The 23,006-nt window shown below is 51.4% G+C and overlaps 1 protein-coding gene across 1 annotated transcript; it reads right to left on the bottom strand.

The window, feature by feature from the left end:
- On the bottom strand, positions 1-23,006 carry SPMIP6 (sperm microtubule inner protein 6). The gene is made up of 7 exons (XM_032780166.2): positions 22,872-23,006; positions 10,413-10,560; positions 6,928-7,040; positions 5,624-5,699; positions 4,448-4,661; positions 2,192-2,281; positions 1-106 (listed from the first exon to the last, which is right to left on the bottom strand). The coding sequence occupies exons 1-7, from the start codon at positions 23,004-23,006 to the stop codon at positions 1-3; spliced, it is 882 nt and encodes a 293-aa protein (XP_032636057.1).

Below are 23,006 nucleotides of genomic sequence, written 5' to 3'. Positions count from 1 at the left end.
CTACCAGCACGGCGAAGTGGGGTAGGACTCCGACACAAACTCGGGATGGATGACATAGTTATCCTTCTGCGGCCCGCCGGCCTTCTGGAAGTGACTCGTGTCCCACCTGGGAAAGGAGGAAAAACCAATAGATTGTTAGCCTCACCCACGCAGGAGGGTCCTTGGTAATCCACTTCCTACTGGTGCTCATTAGGAGATTCCAGGGAGATTGCAAAGGGCAAGCTTTGGGAGCCATTCTCTTTACTGATTCACTGCAGAGTGATGCTTCCTCGTGCTCACCATTTTTCTGCCCCATATCGAACGCCTGGTCCTGGGATTTGGGGAGGGAGGTGGCCCGGTCAGTGGGGTCTCTGCCAGATGGGTGTGGCAGGTGAGAGACAAGGGGCTAAAAGGCACATGGGAGCCAGTGGGCGGGATGTGATGTGTTCGGGCGTTATGGGAAAACCCCAGAGAATACATCTCTGCATAGCTAACTAGCCCACGCTGGTGCCTCTCTTTTGTCACTTAAAGTCGTCCCGGTTAACATTGTTTCGATGTTAAGCTGCTGATCAATTAGGGAACATGCTCGTTTCAAGTTGTGCAGTGCTCCCTTCTGATGTCATTTGGCAGGCGCCTGTTTTGTCCACTGCTTGCAGGAAGAGCAGCCCCTTGCAGCTAGTTGGTGGGTGGTTGGAACCAGGGTGGGCCAGCAGCCCCTGATCAGCTCCCTGCTCCCCTAACTTCCCTGTGCAGCCGCTGTCCCTCCCCCCACTGCCATGTGCTGCTCCTGCCCTCTGCCTTGGAGCTGCTCCCAGAGACTCCTGCTTGCTGTGCGGGGGAGGAGGAAAGGGGGGGGACTAATGTCAGGGTGTCTCTCCCTCCCCCCTGCTCCTGTGCCCCCTTACCCCATCTTCCATAAAGCGGGGGAACACACGACCACGGGAGGGAGCTTCTAGGCAGTAGCTGCGGGTCTCAGGTCTCAGCAAGCTGATTTAATTAACAAGGCTGTGTACTTAGGCCTGGGGTCAGCTACTTAAAGAGGAAATGCACATTTTTCTCTCACACACAGAGTGTGTGTCTCTGTCTGCCCTCCCTCCTTTCCTGCTGCCTTGTAGAGTGTTGTGAGAGTTAACCCTTCAGGGTTCAGTCAATTGCTAGCTCATTTAGCAGTAAGGCATTCCCTGGGAAATATCCCACCCGCTGACTCCTCCACTTAAACCAAACTTCACAATCGTCATCACTGCGTACCAGTATTAAATTGTTTGTTTAAAACGTATACTCTGTGTGTGTGTGTGTGTGTGTGTGTGTATATATAATATAGTCTTTTGTCTGGTGAAAACAATTTCCCTGGAACCAAACCCCCTCATTTATATTAATTCTTATGAGGAAATTGGATTCACTTAACATCGTTTTGTTTAAAGTCGCATTTTTCAGGAACATGACTACAACGTTAAGTGTATCCCAGTAGTGTTGTGAGTCTGCAGGAGTTTCAAATACTTATGCGGGGTTTTATGATTTCAAAGCACAACAGAGACATTAACTAGTAAATAAACCCTCACACTCCTGCCCAGGTCGAGAAGGCTACCAGTCAGTGGCTACCCCTGTTTTGCAGATGGGGAACTGGGGAGCTGAGGTATAGTATGAATAATGAAAGCGTTACAGCAAAAAGGGAACAAACTCACCTAAGCAACCGTTTTTAGGTTTCCTTTAAACACTCCTAGTTACATTTCTAGTTCTCGGGACTCGCTCTGCTGGTCCTGGGCCATCACCATCCAAGGCTCCCAGCCCCCTGCAGGTTTTGTTTTACATCAGGGTGGCCTCTTGCGACCCTTTTGCTAACAGCTTCTCTTGCCGTCAGGCGAGGACCCCAGGGTGGGCAGAGCAAACCCTCCTCCTTTGGTTCCCTACAGTCCTTCATTATTTTGTACCATGAATAAAAGCATGGTGCTGTCCCTTCAAAATAAGCTCCTCCCACCCTGCAAACTCTGCCACTTGCTCCGTGACCTTTGGCAAGTCACTTAATCTCTGTATTCCAGGGGCTACCGTAATACATGCAGTCATTTGTCATGATTCACCTGAAACCTAAATGAGGGAAGATCTTGGGGAAAGTCCAAGACTGTTGTGAGGTTCCTGTTCTCCCCAGTGTAAAACATGATTTTCTAGAGCCACGGTGCCCTTCCCCCAGCACTGAACCTGGCTTTAACTTTCTTACTTAAGGTTCATATACGGGAAAGATTGCGGCAGGCTGTGCAAATGTGCATAGTCCATCGTCTCTCGGCTGCAACCGCAGTATGGGATATTCCTGAAACAAACGTAAGGGCGTGGTTAGCGATAGCACCAGGTGGCCGGGCTCACTCATCTCTGCTCACTCTCATTTTGGTGGGCAGTAAGCTTACATGGGAAAGATCCTTCATGTCTCCCCACAAGTGGAGAATGGTGGCATCAGAGTTGCAAGTGGTGGTGGTAGGACTCTGGGGTGGAGCAGTAATAACAGGGAGAGGTCTGTCCACAGCACAGGGACTAACGTCCTAGTGGCAGATTTTAGCGGTCCGAGCACCCAGACTTTAACTGCAATGAAAACCAGATCCCTGGGCTTCTGAGCTCTGAGTTAAGGCTGCTGCAGCACTCTCCTCCACAAAGAGAGGTGATGCTAGGAGTGCTGCTCCTAGAGACGGAGGGGTTTTCAGTGGGCAGCCATGGGGATACAGCGCTATCCTCAGAGGGCTAGAAGATTGCCTGCTGCTCCCCAGCAGCGAGGCTGTGATCCTGAAGGCAAGGCAGGGCTGGGGCTTCGGGATGGTCTGCACCCAGGAGCAGCACCTGAGCAAACTGCGTGAGAGAGCATCTGCCCACAGAGATTGCACTGATTGCATGGAACAGGTTCAGAAACCCGCTTAGTAAAAGTTGCAATTTCTGTGTGGCTGGACCCCAGGGGTGATGGGCACTTTATAAACACTGAGACAGACGTGGCCCACGCCCTGGTGTGGGTTCCTCCGTGCAGCCTCTCGGATCCAAAGCAAAACAATACCCAGAGCTGCTACTGCAACCTCTCCGCCTGCCCTTCAGTAACTAACTCCTCTTCATGGTATCCATTGCTCCAGCACCCTCTTCGGCCCCACAAGGACCCAGAGCTCTGAATATTTGGGTGTCCTGGCCTGTGTTTGCCAGGATTGTTCTCATCTCCTGTGCTGAAGGTCCCACCCTTGGGTCACCCTGACTCTTCCTGGCCCTTGCCACTGCCTCTGCGGCTACAGAGCCTTCGGCCAGGCTTGTATATATACAGTATATATCCTTCTTTGCAGTCCTGCCCTCACCTCTGCAGGGCTGGAGGGGATGTACCTGGCTCGCAGCCCTGTCCTGGGGAGCTGCAGGGCTGCTGCTGGCTACTCTAGCAAAGAGTTCTAGTGGCTTCAGCTGGGCTCACTGACAACTGCTGGCCCAGCTGGGTGGAGAGGGAGGAGAGCACTGGGGTGTGTGCGGACTGAACGTCACTCTCTAGGGCTCAGTTTAAGGACACTGAAACGAGAGGGAGGAGAGAACTGGGAAAGTGAGGTTGGGGAGGTGGACACAGCAGGGAGGCAAAGGGGAATGAGAAATGAAATAGGGAAAACACAATGGACTGAGAAAGGGGACAAGTGCCAGAGTGTTGCCAACTCTCAGGATTTTGTCTGGGTTCAGAATACTGGGTTCCTTAAAGCCCCAGCTCCTGAAGTCAGATGTATGTGGGATGACTTCAGCCTTCTTTCTTAAAGAAAAAGTAAGAGCTGTGGAGGAAGCATCAAAATGTGACCCCAGTGCACCCCAAAGGCTCAAACGCAGAAGGCAAATCAAAAGGACACCCAATCTATTCTTTTTACATCATCTCACGATTTTAAAGCCAATCTCCTGATTTTTGGTGAGCCTGACTCATGATTTTTGAACATTTGGGGCTGGCAATACTGGGAGAAGAATGAGGGAGACAGGGGTCTTACCCCAGCACAGGATGGGGGGTGTGCCTGGGGTTGGGGGAAGGTGTCAATGCTTTGCAAAGGGGTGTGGAAGGGCCCGGCTTTCTCTGCACTGATCCCCACCTCAGCCTCCCCTCCTACACGCCCTGGTCTTTCCTGATCATCTTTCAATGACGTTCAGTTGTCTGGGCCCTGGGCGACAGTGAAGGGCGGGGCTGAGAACACCTGTTTCCCTGAATGCTGCCTTTCCTTTCCCCAGCACTGAGCCAGCCCTTTGCCCCGGAATGACCATCTGCTGGAAAAGAGGGCCTGATCCTGCATGCCAAACTCTCCTTCCACTCAGGGGAGCTTTGGGTGTGATGGGCAGGATCGGAGCCCACGTTCTGACCCCCATGAGTCCTGCAGGAACAACAGGGAAGGACGGGGCTGGATTCTGCTCTGCCACCCGGGCTGTCAGTAGAGCAGCCGAGCGAGCTCCGCCCGAGAGGGAAGTGTTATGTGCACTGCGTAACCCTCCGAACCTTACAATCTTCTCCACTAGCTGGTTGAGCTGCCTCTCGTTGCAGGGGGCTCCGTCCACGTAGTAATCCATCCCACGCAGGCAGTAGTGACGCCCAGTGCAGGGGCTGTAGTAACCTTGGAAGGGCTTTCTCCCGGGGATGGTGGAACGGTGCTGGACAGAGGGGAGCTGGCTGCGGGACAAGCTGTTCAGCATGTTGACCACCACTTCCCTTTCTGAAACAAGAGGAGCCAAAGGAGTGGGGGAGGGGAAACTCCACGGCTTTGAAATCCAGACATTTGCTCCCCTAGATGGAAAGCCTGGCCCTCAAGCTTTCCGGGTACAGAGCCCATGGCAACTAGGGCAAAACCATAGCAACCAAAGAGTCATAGAGTCCAAACGGGGGTGGAGAAGGGAGGGGGTATGGGCTAGTGGCTAGAGCAAGTATCCCATGCTGGGGTGTGTGTGTGTGGGTGTGTGTACGTGTGTGCGCATGCACATGCCACGTCTCCCTCTAGTGGCCGTGGGCAGGACAACAATCTACTACTGCTGCCAGCTACTGAATTGCTTCTTTAGCTGTAGCTACATAGGTTGGTGCTTTGGTGCAGAAGGGCCCCGCTGGTGACCTGGGCAGGTGGGTCAATGCACAAGGGGTTGGAAGCCCTCCACAACATTTCCCAAGGGGAGTGACCCTTTAAGAAAGCCCCCAACATCCTCCAGGATGAAGAGATTCAGTAGTACCATAAGCTACCAGCGGCAGGGATCAGCCAACCCCACCGTGCCCCATTCCCAGCAGCCTCAGGGAGGAGGCACCTTCACAGCCTCAAGAACCCTGGTAACCTCAGGGGTTCCTGACTGTGAGCTGCCTTGTGGGGTTGGTGAGTAGGGGAACGGAGGTAGCTGAGTTGGGGGCAGTTAATTGGCAAGTCCTGGTGTTGCCTTCCCAGCCCCAGAAGGCAGCAACAGCAGAGCTTATGCTCCAGAATGGCTCCAGGGGCTTTCTGGCCTTTTGCAGCTGAAGGGACCCAGAAATGCTGCACATAAAAATCTCCCAAGGAAATATCTACCCGCTGCTCATTGTGCGACACCTTCTGTTTCCAGCCTGCGAGGCATTGTACGGATTAAAATCTCCCCCACTGGCTCTCCTGGAGTCCCTGCTCTCTCGAGGTAAGTTTATAGGAGGACCCAGTACAATTACCATAATTATTGAGGCGGTCGGGTTTCGGTGGGTATTCCATGGGCATCCCGCGGAGAATGGTCTCCATCCCTGCTTCCTGCAAGGAAAGATTTCAGAGCCTTCAGGTATGTCCAGCAAACTTGCAAAGCCCAGTTTGTCTCTGGATCAGGAACAGCCCAGGCAGCAAAAGCGCAAGCCTCCCTCACCCTGCCCTGTCCTTGCCCATGGGAGGCGAGGGCAGGTGCCATCCTTCCCTTGGCCTCTCTGCTGAGACCGCCAGCGTCGATACTGTTTAGTGAGCCGGTGGCTTTTCTGATGTGGCGGATGCTTGGCCACTGGGAACTGGGCCGACACCTGAGTCGTTCCACAGACTCCACCGAATCCAGAGTTACTTTGACCATATTCTCCTGTTTCTATTGCACAGAACTACACAGTACACGTGCCATGAAAATGGCACAGCCACTGCCACAGATCCATAGGCAGTGCAGGCCTCCTCCATTTGGGGAGGATGCATGTGCCTGGACCGAGGCCCTGCCCCGAGGACCACCCCTGATCAGTCTCCTCCCCCCGAAGCCCCACCCGCACCCCATCCCGGGGCCCCACTCAGGCACCTTCCAAAGGCTCCCCCCCACCTACTGCTTCTGCCTCTTCGCCCCCTCCCCCAGACCCCTGCGCCTGTCCACCAGTGGGCCAACTGCCTACTGCTTGTGTGCACCTCTTCACCGTCTCCTACAAGGCCTCCATGCAGGCAACGTGGGGATGAGAAGAGGACGAGCGGGAGTGAGGCCTCAGGGTGGAGCACATGCTCCAAATGCAGGGAGCTGGCTGGTTGGGAAGGCTTAGTCTCCCCTGACCTCTTACACCCACCACCTTTGCACAGATCCTAGCTACAGATATTTGCAGTGTCTGAACCCTGTCTCTGAAAACACAGCTCTCTCTATGAGGGGGAAAGTCTTCTTGTAGCTGGATCAGCTCTGCGCTTCCTTCGGAAGGATGGTCTGGAGCCAGATGAAGATAGGACTTTACTTAGCGTGCAGGGGGACTGACTACATTTTGCAGTATTGAGCAGTTAGAGATGCCCTGCTGGAAAGTGCTATGCAAGTGCAATGAAGTATTATGATGGATTTTGACCTGGCTTATTAAAGGTTAAATTTGCAAAGCAAAGCGTGGAGAAGGAGTTAGTAGTACAGTTCTTGTTTGGCCGTAGGAGGAGACATGTGTTGACATCCCACTGGTCACTTTGAAAACATAGCTCCTTCCCCGGTCGTCTGCTGCACCCCGCGTAGGGACGAGAAGCAGGCGCATTCTGGAGGTCCAGGATTTACCTTTGGAAGCCTGGGGAGGTAGGTGGTATATTTATTCCATCCCGCACTGTTGTAGGGGCCTGTCCTCCACGTTGCATACTTGTCTCCACTGACAAAAACTGGATTGTACTTTTCTGAAATGTAATCAGACAAACAGACAAACATTTCCTACCAGGGAGGAACAATAACGGGATTCGCTAAGTCCTAGACATCAAGACCAGAAAGGACCCTTAGACCATCTAGTCCTCTATTACATGGGCTGGAGAATTTCACCCAGTTCCCCCTGGTACTGAGCCCAATAACTTAACGCATCTCTTCCAGAAAGACACCCATCTTGACATCAAGCAATGGAGAACCCACCCCCACCATTGGTAGTTGGTTCCAGTGGTTAATCGCCACCACTGTTAAAAAGGGTCATTTCTAATTGGAATTTGTCTGGCTTTAACTTCCAGCTGCTGCTGCTGGTTCTGCCTGACTCTGCTAGATTAAAGAGCCCTTGAGTGACGGGTATTTTCTCCCAGTGAAGGTGCTTAGACACGATAAATCAAGTCACCTCTTCATCTTCTTTATGATAAGCTAAGCAGACTGAGCTCTTTCAGTCTCTCACAGTCAGGCTTCCTTCCCCCCACCCCAATCATTTGGGTGGCCTGGGTTTTCAAAACCCTTTTCACCATGTGGCATGAGAGCTGGACCCACTGTTTCAATACAGGTCTCACCTGTGCTGTAAACAGAGGCCAAATCACCTCCTTTCCCCTACTCACTCCTCTCACGTTTATGTAGCCCAGGATCACATTAGCCCTTTAGGCCCCAACAAACCGATTAACATGTAGCTAGCCAAAGCTGCTGGGTTCCTTAACAAAACCCAAGGCAAACATCCCTGCCATCCAAACTAACTCGGCTCCAGTCTGTCAAGTGTGCACCGGGGAATCTCAGAATGCGGGAAGGACTGGAGCTGGTGACTCAGTAGGTGCCACTGTCCTCATTTGAATTAGACAGTAATCAGTTCTACAGCATGGTGCAAGGGATTCTGGGATGCTGGAGGTGCCCTCTTTTGGATGCGACATACAGCTGAGACTAGGGTAACCAGAAAGCAAATGTGAAAAATCGGGACGGGGGTGGGGGGTAATAGCAGCCCATATTAAAAAAAGGCCCAAAAAGCGAGACTGTCCCTATAAAAATGGGACATCTGGTCACCCTAGCTGAGCCTCTGACCCCTCATGGCTTTTAAAGATCCTCTGGCACTGTTTGTAAGAGAAAGGATGCTAACCCCCATGTCCTGGCCAAATGACAACACGGGGAATGCATTCTGCCCACCTGAAGTCTCTCTTCAGTGTCAAGTGGATTCTTCCTCACTTCCCATCCTCCAGTGTGGTCTAGTATCCCCGTACATTGTTACACAGTAGCTGTGTGCCTCACCAGAGGTGGCTGCTGTGCAGTGGTAGGTTAAGTGAGCCCTGGGCAGAATTTGAGCATCAGGTGATTACACTGGGGGCTGGAAGGCACTACAGAAATAGACAGTGGGGCACCAGCTAATGCTGCACTTATTTCTTATTCTAAATAACTGTAGTCTCTCTGGTACTGCTGTGCGAGAACTGAGTCAAATGTGGCCTTCTGAATGGCGTGTGCTCTGTATCCCTGTGGTCAGGTTGGCCTTCCACTCAACAGCAGGCTTCAAGAACAGCAGTGGACAGTGCCGCTGTACCAGGGTTGATGCGGTGAGCAGGGCCGGAGAAACTGGAGGAAGATTTGCAGCAATTGGTGCCTAGAGTCAGCCTCCGAGGGCCTTATTTAGGCACGTAAGTTAGTGGTGTTAACCTGACGTCAGTGGAAGCCCAGCACTTTGGAAAATCAGGAGCTTAAATAAGGATTTAGGGGCCTAACATTGGGCTCCTGTGGTGGAAACTCTTGGCCTAGGTGCAACAGCAAGATCCAACCGCTTTAAAACAGCCTTTTTGATGCGTCAGCAGCAGGGGTGAGGAACCCAGGGAGCGTACCAGGGAGCCAATTAACTGCACCTCTCCGGGGTATTGCTGGGCTGGCCGTGAGGGCCAGAGGGAGAGAGGAACCATGCTGGTGTTTTTTAAAATCAGCTTCCCTCCCTCCCCACTAGCTTCTCTTCCCATTTCTAGGACGAAGATGAACCTCCTAAGCTGGGGGAGACAGCACTGACCCAGCACCCGTAGAAGCCAGGGAAGTGCAGTCCCATGATGGAACCCCCATCTGCCCCACTGCGGGGGCCAGGGTGCAGCGCCTTGGCTGCCAAGCTAGTAGGTCAAATGTGGACTGGGCAGGAAGTGAAAATGGCCATAGCCTATCTCTGCACACTAGGCTCTGGGGCTGTGCCTGGGTCAGCTGACATGTCCCTGGCAATGAGGGTCCCACCCTTCCCTGGGAGATGATTCCACAGCCTGGTACATCCCCCCGTCTGGAGGCTTTTCCTGCTGTTCAGCCTAAAGCCTCCTTCAGGTAATTTCATCCCATCATTCCCAGTTAGATCCACTGCCCCAGTGAGTTCTTTCCTGCTGCTTGATGGTTATACCATTCAAGGACATGCAGGCTGCTGTCCCTTCTCTGGTGCCCCTCAGCTGGCAGGAGCGGGCGTACAGGTGCCCACAGACAGTCCCATTTGCCCTTCTCGCCTGGTGGCAGAGCGAAGGACCAGCTGGGAGGAGAGCAGAGACAAGTGGACCAGCCCGGGGCTCTTCAGAGAGAACAGGGGAGCTTAGCTAGCCGGCTTGACTCCATGCCAGCTAGGCGGCTGGCTTCCCCAGGCAAGCACCTCTTCCCTGTCTGCTTCCACGTGTGCTGTAGTAATATGGAGGCAGAAGGTGGGGGTGGGTGGAGGAGGGGAGCACCGTGCAATGGGCATGCATCCCGGGGAGGGGGAGGCCTCAGAGAAACTGGTGCAACCTCAGCAGGGCTGGTGGGGTTTCGAGGTTCTTGGACTCTAGGGCTGAGACTTTCCAAAGCACCCCCGGAGGTCTGGATGCTGGAATTGGGTGCTCAAATCCTTTGGCCAGCTTGGAATATCCCGACTTCTGCACCTGGAATCTGGGCACTGAGGCCGGCTGGCCCAGGATCCAGGGGCGGCTGGGTGCATCCTAGCCTGACTTGTGAATGGTCTGTGGCTGAGCCAGACCGGCCACATCTGCTCCCTCAAAGAGCATCAGAGAACCACAGAGGAGCCCAGCAGTGAGAGAGAGCCTGGGTCTCTGCATTGAGGAGGAAGGGTCTGTATGGAGGGGAAACTGGACTGGGGAGGGTTTCTTGCAGGAGAACAGTTAGGGATCCAAAGGGTGGGGAACGGTGCTTGCTCCTGGCAGCCTTTGCTTGTACCGCAGCCTCCTGGCCTCCAGCGACCCAGCCAATCTGCCCCTGTTCGGCACCCCGAGGCCCACCCCTGAGCTCTGAGTGCAGTTCTCATCACTGGATGGGCACATGCTATGGACGAGCTGGAAGAAGGACAGGGAACTGTGGGGCAGGTGGTTTAAACAATCCAGCAATACCTTCGGGTCTGGTTACCCAATACTTTTCTGGCCTATAGGCTGTTGGTTCTATCGTGTTCTTATAGGAATAATCCTGCACTGCATGCTTAATCATCTTCTCCAGCTGAGCTTGGTTCACCTGATTTTCCACTCTGGGCCTCGTTAACCCCTAAAGGCAATAGAGAGTTGGGAACGAAGTCAGTTAAACATTGCAAGGATACCGGCTTGCCCTTTGCAAATTCCTCCGTGTTTGGGATAAAGCCAATTAAATGCAAGGCTGTAGTGAAGGGGGAAAGTCCAGGGGCATCAAGGCGTGTCATGGCTGTTAATATGCTCACCACCGTGGCCACCCAGAATGTAACAACACGATCAAGGCTAGAGCTGAAAACCTCATTCTCAGAAAGCCTCTGTGTTTGAGTAAAAGGAAAATCACCTTTAGTAGTTAGTCATATAGGGCCTATGACACACAGCTGAGCAGTTCTGGTTACAGCCAGTAGGCGGTAGCTGTGTTGTATACCTGTTAGCTAGTCAGTGTGCAAATCTGAATGCTTTTCTTCTTCAAAGTGCATAATGGCTAACATGGTGCTTTTATCCATGGGTATCGAAGTGCTTTGTAGAGGTAGGTTCCCTACTTTTATTTTTGCAGGTGATGGAATTGGAGCCAAAAACCAAAGGAGGAATCAGTGTAGTGCCAGGATTAAAATGTAGAAACTCCTAGCTTCCAGTCCTACCCCTCGATCAATAGTCACTTGGGCAGAGAACAGCCCCACTACCATTCACTCATGGATTCCCAGTGACACTGTCCATGCACACAGGAGTGCATGTTCATTTGTCATATGCACATGAACGTGTACAAGAACCAGTGCCTGCAAAAAGGGAGTTTAAAAGCTCACTACACCTCAGCCAGTAACCTGGCTTGTTCTGGATATTTTGGGACTACTCCGGTATGCTGTGGGTTCATGCTTATTGGAGTGTGCGCTGTGGAACTGTAGGGGCACCTTTGGCATCCAGCAACACATGATGCTGCATCAAAATATTGTCCAGTAACAATGGAGCCTGGTGCCATTTCACCATCCCGTGATGCAAGAACTTGTGACTGTCTCCTCTGTATCAGAGGGGTAGCCATGTTAGTCTGGATCTGTAAAAGCTGCAAAGAGTCCTGTGGCACCTTATAGACTAACAGGCATTTTGGAGTATGAGCTTTCGTGGGTGAATACACACTTCGTCAGACATGCATCTGACGAAGTGGGTATTCACCCACAAAAGCTCATGCTCCAAAACATCTGTTAGTCTATAAGGTGCCAAAGGATTCTTTGCTGTCTCCCTCTGTAGGGAGGGTAGTGTGGCCACCTGGATAGGCACCAAACGAGGCTTTAGAAGAGCTGGTTCAAATCCCAGCTGTACCATGAACACACCAATTCATGTCTATTTCCCTTCCCGCCTTTGGTCTGTCCTGTTTATTGAGCTCTTTGAGGCAGGGATTGTCTCTCTGGCCAGCACTCAGCAGAAGGGGGCCTCTCCATGCCAGGGAAATATAAACAGGAATAAAAGCACTGACCTTGTAAGCAGGGTGATCTCAGAAATACCAAGGCGCACGGCAACCACAAGGGTGTGTCACCCACTGAACACGCAAAATGACCACCATGTCCTCCCCCTTCAGCGCCCAGAAATGCCCGTTTAACCAAGGCCTCTGCAGCAAGCGCAGGAAGAGCCCTTGTTGCTCCCCGGCGACACACTCAGATCCCCGCTAACCCACTTTGCTGAAGCTTTTCAACTGCAATCCGCTAAAAACATGCACAGACATGCACCACCCTGCACAGCAGGCTGCCCAGGGGATGGAGGTTTGAACCGGATTGGCTGGGTCTTATCTGCATTGCACGCTGTCTGGACCGGGTACAGTGGGCCCCATCCTGCCACCACTGGGAAACTCAACGTTGGCTTCAACAGAACATAAAAAATCTTTAAACTCATGACTGGTGTGGAGAAAGTGGATGGGGCAGTGTGACCTACCCCTTTTCATGCCACAAGAACCAGGGTCACCAACTGAAATGAATAGGCAGCAGGCTTAAAACAAACAAAAGGAAGCATTTCTTCACACACGCACAGTCAGCTGGTGGAACTCCTTGCCAGGGGATGCTGTGAAGGCTGAAACTATAACAGGGTTCAAAAGAGAACTAGGTAAGTTCCTGGAGGACAGGCCCACCAATGGCTATTAGTCAAGATGGTCAGGGTGCAACCCCATGCTCCGGGTGTCCTAAACCTCTGATTGACAGAAGCTGGGAATGGGTGACAGGGGATGGATCACTTGATGATTCCCAGTTCTGTTTGTTCCCTCTGAAGCACCTGACACTGGCCACTGTTGGAAGACAGAATACTGGACTAGATGGCCCATCGGGCTGACCCAGTATGGCCTTTCTTATATAACACAATCAGGCCCTCTAGCCTGTAAGTGCTTGTACAGGGCTGAGTGCCCGATCAGTAAATAAGGATGTACATAAACACACTACCTTCACAAAAACAATTGCAGTGATTTTAAAATCTCCTTTGAACTGCAGCACTGGGCACCTCAGCAGCCACTTCCTTTGGGGAGCAATTTATTAACCCTCAAGACAGGTCATTATTATTATCCCCACTTTATAGATGGGAAACTGAGGCACGGTGAGGGTAAATGACTTACCCAAAGTCAAACAGCAAGTCAGCAGTCGAGCTGTTTAGAGAAACCAGTTGTCCTGAGTGCTTAGTCCCCTGCTCTGCTCACTGGAGAGCTCCCATGAATAGAACCCAGGCATCCTAACTTAAAGTCTCCTGCTCTACCCACTAGACAATACTGCCAGTCTCCACCTGAAAATCTCCAACTTGTTCTGTAGTGAATGTGGACAGGCAGCAGCACCAGGGTGCATCAGCAGGAACTCATGCGCACCTGGATAACCTGCTCCAGAGGTGGGAGGGTTTAAAGCACAAGGGTAATCCTATAACCAAGGTCTATATACAAACCTTTCCTTCCCTCTGCCAATCCCTTGCCATCAAACCCCTCCCCTCTCCAAATCAACAAGGGTGGGAATCCCACGCAGGAGCAATGCACAATCAAAAGCAGGGTCGGGGGAGCAACTGAGGCAAGGCAAGTCAGGACCCATTTCTGCAGGCTGCAGCCTCTCTATTGTGGCCACATATGTGAGTTCAAACACACCCCCAACCCAGAAAATACCTGTCAGCCTTTCAAGGAGATATGAGAGTGTTGGAGAACTTCAGAAGGAGGAGCTCCTGGGAGGTGTGACCTGCGGTTCCCTAGATTTATTTTGAATACAAATATGGCAAATGCTTTAATTTCACTGCAAGATCACCAAATGCCTGGCTGGCTGTGAATTCAACAGCAAAAAAGTAGAGGATCAGACATATAGCCTGGCTGGAGATACAAGAATTAGCACCAAAGTTGATGACATTTAATTCAGCACACAGCTTAATGAATGAATGTTTATAGCGCTTGGGGAAGTCAGGGTGACACTGTGGAGCGGGGAAGTAATGCTACTGTTATTGTTGTAAGATCTGGGTGCTTTCAGACACATCTGGGGCCAGAGCCCCCATGCAATCACACCAAGTGGGCTCAGAAGTCTGCTGGCTGTCAGAGAGACAGGAAACAAATGGCGTTTGCAGGTCTCTCTCTGGGTCAGGATTTGTGCAATGCTCAGCTAGAGGGGTGAAAATGCATTGGACAGTCTGGTGTTTTGCACTCTCAGGCTGTTAAACATTTTCAAAACAACCTTCCTGTGAGAGGGTCGCCAACAGAGTGCCCCCTCAAGGCATGGGTGACCCTGCAGCAGCCCTGCCTCAGTTTCCCCTCAGTGATAACCCTCCCCTGCACCTGCCCAGCTAAGCCTTAAACAAAACGACTTAGATGTTGGCATCAACGACTTAGATGTTGGCATAGAAAGTACGCTTATTAAGTTGGCGGACGATACCAAACTGGGAGGGATTGCAACTGCTTTGGAGGACAGGGTCAAAATTCAAAATGATCTGGACAAATTGGAGAAATGGTCTGAGGTAAACCGGATGAAGTTCAATAAAGACAAATGCAAAGTGCTCCACTTAGGAAGGAACAATCAGTTTCACACATACAGAATGGGAAGAGACTGTCTAGGAAGGAGTATGGCAGAAAGAGATCTAGGGGTCATAGTGGACCACAAGCTAAATATGAGTCAACAGTGTGATACTGTTGCAAAAAAAGCAAACGTGATTCTGGGATGCATTAACAGGTGTGTTGTAAACAAGACACGAGAAGTCATTCTTCCGCTCTACTCTGCGCTGGTTAGGCCTCAACTGGAGTATTGTGTCCAGTTCTGGGCACCGCATTTCAAGAAAGATGTGGAGAAATTGGAGAGGGTCCAGAGAAGAGCAACAAGAATGATTAAAGGTCTTGAGAACATGACCTATGAAGGAAGGCTGAAAGAATTGGGTTTATTTAGTTTGGAAAAGAGAAGACTGAGAGGGGACATGATAGCAGTTTTCAGGTATCTAAAAGGGTGTCATCAGGAGGAGGGAGAAAACTTGTTCACCTTAGCCTCTAATGATAGAACAAGAAGCAATGGGCTTAAACTGCAGCAAGGGAGATTTAGGTTGGACATTAGGAAAAAGTTCCTAACTGTCAGGGTGGTTAGACACTGGAATAAATTGCCTAGGGAGGTTGTGGAATCTCCATCTCTGGAGATATTTAAGAGTAGGTTAGATAAATGTCTATCAGGGATGGTCTAGACAGTATTTGGGCCTGCCATGAGGGCAGGGGACTGGACTCGATGACCTCTCGAGATCCCTTCCAGTCCTAGAGTCTATGAATCTATGAATCTATGAAAAAGTCCACCCCTTCCAGGGTACATCAGCCCAAAACCAAACACAGAGTTTTAATACCCATTTCAAACAGGGCTCAGTCCCACTTTCAAAGGGGCTGGTCCATCTTCAATAGCTCACACACTCTCCTGCCCACGCTCTGGGCTCAGCTTTCACACCTCCAGGGTTCTCTTTCGTCTCCTACACCAGCCCTTCCTGGCCTCACTGCTCCCTTCTCCCATGCCTTCCTGCTTGGAGACGTAGCCATTCCCAGCCCTACCTAGCTGGAGTTTCCCCACAGTGTCACAAGGTCTCCTACCTCCCTGCAGACGCCTCCATCTCCCCTTGCCTAGATTTCTCCCTTATCTATCCCACAGGCCTGGTTGACTCACATGCCCCATTTTCACAGGTGGGAACTGAGAGACCCACCCCACTGTTAAAGGACCAGCCACCCTGTGACATTCCAGATTGGCTGGGGAACCATCCCTCCAAGTTAAGGTCCTCTCCGCCATGCTCCTTCTGCAGCAGCAAGCATTGTGGGTAAGAGGTGCTCCAGAAAACAGACTGCATTGCTATGATACTGCAGTGTTTCCCGTAGGCCGGATGAGTCAGGCAGGGCCCATTTGAGTGGGGCATGGAAAAGGCTTTTGGCTTGGGGACCGCAGGCGATGTCTAACCCCAGGGGCCATGAGAAGCATCCCACTGCCCATTTTGTCACAGTTTTGGTCTGGTCCCTTGCTTTGTGCCCTGTGGCTCTGTTTCCTTTCAGGGCTGTCATGTGTGAGCGCTGGTCAGAGGAGGGGTTGGCCAGCATGACGTCAATTAGAAGCATTTATTTATTGTGCTTTGTACTGTCAGATAAAGCACTCCCACCCCAGGCTCTTTACAATAAAGAGCAGCCATTAAATAGACAGACACTCTCCATTGACACCAGTGTACTATACCTCAAGTCCCATCAAAGATCTCCCCCAGTAAATTCACCAAGAACCTCCATGTACCCCCCACCTGGCAAATAGCCCTGCAAGCCAGGGACCAAAGATGGGCCTGGCCACAAAGGCATAAAAAGCTCAGGGCAAGAAAGTCAGCCAGTCAACCATGTCTGCTGTGTAGAATTCGTGCAAGAAAAGGGAGAATTGCTGGTCTGTTACTTGGAACAGTGGATAAGTCATAAGGTCAGCAGACATGTGTTTCCACTGTTGATTGCTAGATGAAACTGGGCACCTATATGTTGCCATTGTTCCTTCTTGTGCCTTAAGATCCACTGAAGATACAGGACCAGATCCTCAAAGATATGTAGGTTCTTAACTCCCTAGGAATTAAGTACCTAAATATCTTGGAGGATCAGGGCCAGAAGCCTCTCGATTTAAAGAGAGTCATCTAGGCTGGTCTTGTGCATAGTACAGGCCAGAGACTCTCCCCCATTGATTTCTACATCAAGCCCATAACTTCTGGTTAAGCTACAGCATGTGTTTTAGAAAGAGACACCCAGTCTTGATTTAAAGGCTTCAAGGGGTTGTGAATCCACCCAGGAATAGCACTACCTTCTCCTTTAACTAAGGTGCAAGGGACCCAAAGGTCCTGGGGTTTATCTCTCTGTGGGGTGAGCTGACCACAGGTGTGTCTGTTGTACGATGGTGACCCCAACAGACCGGAAGGTGAAAGAGGGTCAGATCCCTTCCAGTGCCCAGAAGGAGAGAAAAAAGAGACCTGCCAATCTGAAGGGAGAGGGTGTGGCTTGGCCTAAGGGGAGTGGCTTGGTGAGTGGAAGAAGAATATGATACTTAGCTCCTATAGCACATTTTTCATCAGTAGATCTCAGAGTGGTTTACAAAGGATGGGAATCTCATCCCCGTTTGCAGATGATGAGGATAGATTTTAGTTCAACTGTGACCCAGTTTAAGGGGAAGTGAGTCAACCTGCCTCCCAGGGAGCCTCTGGGCTGTGGAAAGGCAGGCAGGCTTTAATCACAGGTGCCACTGAAAATGCGACCATGCCAAAGCATCCCTCTCCCCCCCTCTCCCTTCCAAACATTCTCAGCTTTGGCGTGGGAATCTTTGCAAAGCACTGGAAACACTGCATCAGCGGACACCCCTTCCACCAGGGCAGAAAGCAGCAGCCTTTAAACAATACCCAACAGCCCCGCACAGCAGTTCCAAACCAGCAGTATCCTGGCTCCACCTGCAGCTGCAGTGGGAAGAAGGGGCTGTAGCTGTGGTGTCAGGGATGATACCCTCTGCCTTGTCCCATGGGATCTTCAGTCACCACAGATATGATGAAGATGATGATATTTCGCTTTGCAGGAGTGTCTAGTTGTACACACCCACAGTAAGAAAAGTCCCTGACTCTTAGAGGGTGCAATCTAAAAGCCCCACAGCTGCCTATGGTAAAGGGATTCTGCTGCAAGCCTCGTTGGAAAGACAGCAAAGAACCCTGGCCATCAACTTTCCCGCTAAGGGAAAAACCACAAAATAACCCCCTGGCCTGCAGCACCCTTCAAAATGTTTGGAAGTCTCCTGTCCCACTCCCAATTTAGCCCAAAGCTGCTGAGCTTACGTCAGTGGTCCCCAAATTTTTCAGCGTCGCATTCCCCCTTAGCCCTGTCCATGCCGCCTAGGACATGGACAGGGTAAGGGGACTGGGGCCGCAGCTGGGGGTGGGTCTGGGGACAAGAGTAGGGCAAAGGCTGGGGGCAGGGCTGGGGCCAGGAGTGGGACCTGGTGTGGGGCCGGGGCTGAGCTGGGAGTGGAGTGGAGTGGAGTGGGGCTGGGTGGTGCTCCCTCCCCACCCTCTGTGGGGGCTGGCCTGGGCCCTGGACCTGCCATTCCCCCCCCCAAACATTCCTCCATGCCCCCCTCTAAGTAGGTGCACCCCACACTTTGGGGACCTTTGGTTTATGTCATCTGATGCAGTCCGAGCCCTGAGTGCCAGGCTCACAGACCATCGGGAAGCCATCCTTCAGCTAACAGGGCTATAGATTAGCAGCCTTAGAAGTGGGAGATTTACCTCTGTAATAAACTTGTTTTCTTCCCACAACGTAAAAGGACGTTCCCTGTAAGTCTGTTTCACGGTACAAGGCGGTCGGTAAGATTCTGTGTAGGTGCTGATCGGCGTCTTTGTTTTATGAGCAAAGAGGAACATCTCTCTGGAAGGGATTCCACCTTCAGTCGAAACTATGTCTCAGCTGATCCCCAGTAGCCAGCAAGGGCTTTATGCCTGAAGTTAATTTCTGGAGTCCACCACAAGCCACGCTGAGCGGTGAGACTATGAAAAAGGCTCTCTGTAATACTGTAGCAAATTAAAAGTCTGTCTCCCAAATCTGACCACCACCCTCAGTCACCAGCCCTGCTTGCATCACCAGTGATATCACAGTCGGTTGGGTCAACCACATTGTAGCTAAAATTTAAAAGTGAGATCCCTGTGGATCCAGCCCTTCGGGCAGGTAGATTGTATCAAAACAGGGTCCTTTGGCAGATGGGAAACGATTGCCCATAATATCAAAAGCACCCCTTTGGCACAAAAGTGCCAACTTTCTGATCTGCCGGGGGGGGTGCTCAACCCCTGCTCCACCACAGGCCCCGCCCCTACTCTACTCCTTCCCCCAAGGCCCGCCTCTTTCATCTCCCCCATCCCGACCTGCCTCTTCCCACCCCGTTACGCCCCCTTCCTTGAGCACACCCCGCCCTCGCTCCTCCCCCCTCAGCACCTCCTGCACGCTGCTGAACAGCTGATCATGGGAGGGCGGGAGACGTTGAGGAAGACGGGGGGAGGTGATTGGCGGCGCTGCCGGTGAGTGATGAGCACCCACTATTTTTTTTCTGTGGGTGCTCCAGGCCCAGAGCTATGGCCTGGCATTTTTCATCTGCCACCTTCAGTGATTTCCTAGCCACATCCAAATCCAAGTCAAAATTGCTCCAGCTGTGTCTCTCTCTCGCCATCTACCTGGGGCTATCACCGGGCTCTATGAGAGCCCCCTGAGATAACAGATTTCACCATTGTCCCATTACGTGTAAGGTGCTCGCTAGCACGGTGTCTGTGAACCCATGTGCCCTGGCTGACTGGGGAGAAAGGCCCCATGTTTAGTCACATCAGAGGAGCCGGCAGTGTGTGGTGTGACTGGCTAGGCAGCGGTTCTGCAGGAAAGGACCTGGGGGTTACAGTGGATGAGAAGCTGGATATGAGTCGACAGTGTGCCCTTGTTGCCAAGAAGGCTAATGGCATTTTGAGCTATATAAGTAGGGGCATTGCCAGCAGATAGAGGGACGTGATCATTCTTCTCTATTTGGCATTGGCGAGGCCTCATCTGGAGTACTGGGTCCAGTTTTGGGCCCCACACTACAAGGATGTGGAAAAATTAGAAAGAGTCCAGCGAAGAGCAACGAAAATGATCAGGGGGCTGGGGCACGTGATTTATGAGGAGAGGCTGAGGGAACTGGGATTGTTTAGTCTGCAGAAGAGAAGAATGAGGGGGGATTTGATAGCTGCTTTCAGCTACCTGAAGGGGGTTCCAAAGAGGATGGATCTAGACTGTTCTCAGTGGTACGAGATGACAGAACAAGGTGCAATGGTCTCAAGTTGCAGTGGGGGAGGTCTAGGTTGGATATTAGGAAACACTATTTCACCAGGAGGGTGGTGAGGCACTGGAATGGGTTCCCTAGGGAGGTGGTGGAATCTCCTTCCTTAGAGGTTTTTAAAGTCAGGCTTGACAAAGTCCTGGCTGGGATGATTTAGTTGGGGATTGGTCCTGCTTTGAGCAGGAGGTTGGACTAGATACCTTCTGAGGTCCCTTCCAACTCTCATATTCTATGATTCTATGAGACTACGGCGGTGGGAGGCGTGAGCAGAGGCCAAGGCACACCTGGAGCCTGAGACATGCAGGAGTGAGCAGGGGCATCTCAGTGAGAGGAGCCCAAGATGTGAGCTGGGGCATAGGGGTTAGGATGGCAGGAGGCGAGTACATTGGACTATGATGCATACAGACATGAACCGATTTAATAGCAAGTGCAGTAATTCAGAAATAATACAACACATCAACTGTTGGCCACTTAAATGGAGGCAGAGAGGGGGTAGTCAGGTAATCAGCCTGGTACAAAGGCTGGCTGGAGAGAGAGGTCGGATCGTTAGGAGAGATGAGGTTTGATTTAGACACAGCCCCATAAAACATAGTGTGACCCCCTGCCTAGGATGTTGGCAGCAGGAATCAGACCTGACCCTTCTAGAGCTAAAAATCCCAGCTCTAGCCCCTGGCAGGCTGCGCGCAGACTGATAGTCCTCCATATGGCCTGGCCACCCAAGGTAGGCAGAGCACCACACTGCATTAGTAGGGGTTACAGAAATGACACCCCATTCTTCCATTGCCAGGGCCCCAGCATCCTGCGAATCTCTCTCATCCCCACCGTCGCATCCATCCAAGGGGATGGCTTGTCGGATCTTTCTGACCATGACTGCCTGAGCAGGCTGCACCGCCTCTCAGCCTTGGGCGCTTGAGAGCCAGCCTCTCTATCGCAGTCTTTGCTGTTCACTTTATGACCAATGACTCCCTCCCACTTATTGGAGTGATTAGATTATTGGTGATGGGAGGTAGATAATAATTAGCTGCTTCTGGCAGCACTTCCTGGAGTACAGCCTGTCTTTCCTCCTCAGCCTGCAGCGAGCTTCTGTTGCAATGAGCTGGCTGGAGTGTGCATGCAGTGCTGTCCCCTATATAGAACCAGAGCTGCTTAGCTGTGTGTCATACACCCCATACTGCTAAATGCCCAGGCTGAGCCTGCATTGCCTCAAAAGAGCCTCTCTGTGATTGTTTAACCTCCCTTTTTTGGATGCTCTCGCTCTGCGCCTCAGCTCTAAAACATTTTCTAATGGTCATTCACCAGTTCTGCCACAATCTGGACAGCAGAGGGTGCCGGGTACCATATTCCAAGCCAAAGGACAGATGCATAGAGGGATGTAGTGGAAAGTTCATGCACAGAGAAAGAAGCTGAGAGGCGGTGCAGCCTGCCCGAGGCTGAGAGGTGGTGCAGCCTGCTCAGGCAGTCATGGTCAGAAAGATCCGACAAGCCATCCCCTTGGATGGATGCGACAGTGGGGATGAGAGAGATTCGCAGGATTCTGGGGACCTGGCAATGGGTGTCATTTCTGTAACCCCTACTAACGCAGTGTGGCTGCTCAGATACCCATGTCTGTGGAGGCAGGGGAACTTTTGCATATTATGTTCATTGTTACCAGTTGGCAAAAATTCATCAGACATTTGCGTATAGGCTGTTCTGCAGGGTTTTCATCCACAGATCTACCTCACATGGCATGTTTCAAAATCTCTAATGACAAAATTACTGTGATGACTTGTGCAGGCCTCGACAGCTGGGAACCCCGCAACAGGCCAGTTCTAGCTTGGCCATGCACAGAGCCTCAGAACCAAGGAGACTAACCAGGATCCACTGAAAGACACAACAAGAGTCCAATCTGCGATCTCTGGAGTGTCTTTAACCAGAATTAGTTTGCCCCTAAATTTTGGCACCTAATTTGGATAAAACTATGGTCCATAGAGACAATAGGTCCCAGCACGCAATGTCACATCAAAATCTAAATGGCCAGGACGTATTCCATTACAGTCAACGCGTGGGACATGTTGCCGGGGATGTTTTGAAGGCCAAAAGTATAACTGGGTTCAAAAAAGAATTAAATAAGTTCATGGAGTCCATCAACGGCTATTAGCCAAGATAGTCAGGGACATAACCTCATGCTCCAGCTGTCCCTAAACCTCCAGCTCCCAGAAGCTGGGAGTAGACGACGGGATGGATCACTCTGTAACTGCCCTGTTTGTTCATTCCCTCTGAAGCATCTGGTACGGGGCACTGTCAGTGACAGGATCCTGGGTTAGCTAGACCATTGGTCTGACCCAGTATGGCCCAATTTATGTTGTGACCTATAGTCTCCATGGACCACTTCTGTGTATTATTTTATAGCACCTACAGCCAGGTGCTTCACTGTGCTAACAATGAAATCTCTGCCCTCTAAGAGCTATGGCTGGCCGGAAGGACACTATGACTTCAGTACAGACTGTTGTTAGTGAAAGCTTTCCATTTGGGACTGGCACGCAGCTCTTCTGGCACAGAGGAACATGAACAAATGAAAATGTGGCCTCCTGGCTCAGACAGTAGGCTGGGCTTCTGGAGACGTGAGTTCTATTCCTTTCTCTGCCACTGACCTGCTGGGTGACCTTGGTCAAATCACTTCCCCTTGCTGTGCCTCAGTTTCCCCATCTTAAAATGGAGAGAACGATACAGGCCTTTTATGAAAAGTGCTATCTAAGCATTACAGTAGCTGCATTTATTATTTCCCTCCCACAGCAGTAGTGACCAGCGCTCATTTATAAACAAGGACAACAGACTGCCTCTCACTCACCAATTGCACTTATAGGTAGCTTAAACCGATACTGTTACCACCATGCTGGCACAGCTGCACAAGCAAAACGCTAAGCGGAAAGAGGAGACCCACATTTTATGAGGACACCCAAAACGTCATAAAAATCAGCTTCTGAAGGGCTTATAGGGCTCCGCAGAAGCTGAGATGCAGAGGAGCTCCATGGTGGCAGAGCTTAGAAGCGCTACAGAAGCTGAGATCCTGTGTCTGATAACACTGTCTACTGGGGGAGAGGGGGAGATTTACCTCCGTCACAAACTTATTTTCTTTCCACAGAGTATTCGGAGGTTCCTGGAAGGTTTTTCTCATGCTATTCGGCGCTCTGTAGGAGTCCGTGTAGGTGCTGATGGGGGTCTTGGTTTTACGGGCAAAGAGGAACAT

The sequence above is a fragment of the Chelonoidis abingdonii genome, chromosome 6, assembly GCF_003597395.2.
Source record: "Chelonoidis abingdonii isolate Lonesome George chromosome 6, CheloAbing_2.0, whole genome shotgun sequence".
In the NCBI taxonomy this organism is placed as follows: domain Eukaryota; kingdom Metazoa; phylum Chordata; order Testudines; family Testudinidae; genus Chelonoidis; species Chelonoidis abingdonii.
This window is presented reverse-complemented; position numbering and strand designations above follow the sequence as displayed.

Bases quoted from the DNA above. Each gene is read 5' to 3' on its own strand.
- SPMIP6 (XM_032780166.2), bottom strand. From the start codon at position 23,006: ATGTTCCTCTTTGCCCGTAAAACCAAGACCCCCATCAGCACCTACACG. The intron at 7,041-10,412 runs GTATTGCTGGAT...ATTACATTTCAG, and splicing joins TTGGGTAACCAGACCCGAAG to AAAAGTACAATCCAGTTTTT. The intron at 4,662-5,623 runs GTAATTGTACTG...CTCTTGTTTCAG, and splicing joins CGACCGCCTCAATAATTATG to AAAGGGAAGTGGTGGTCAAC.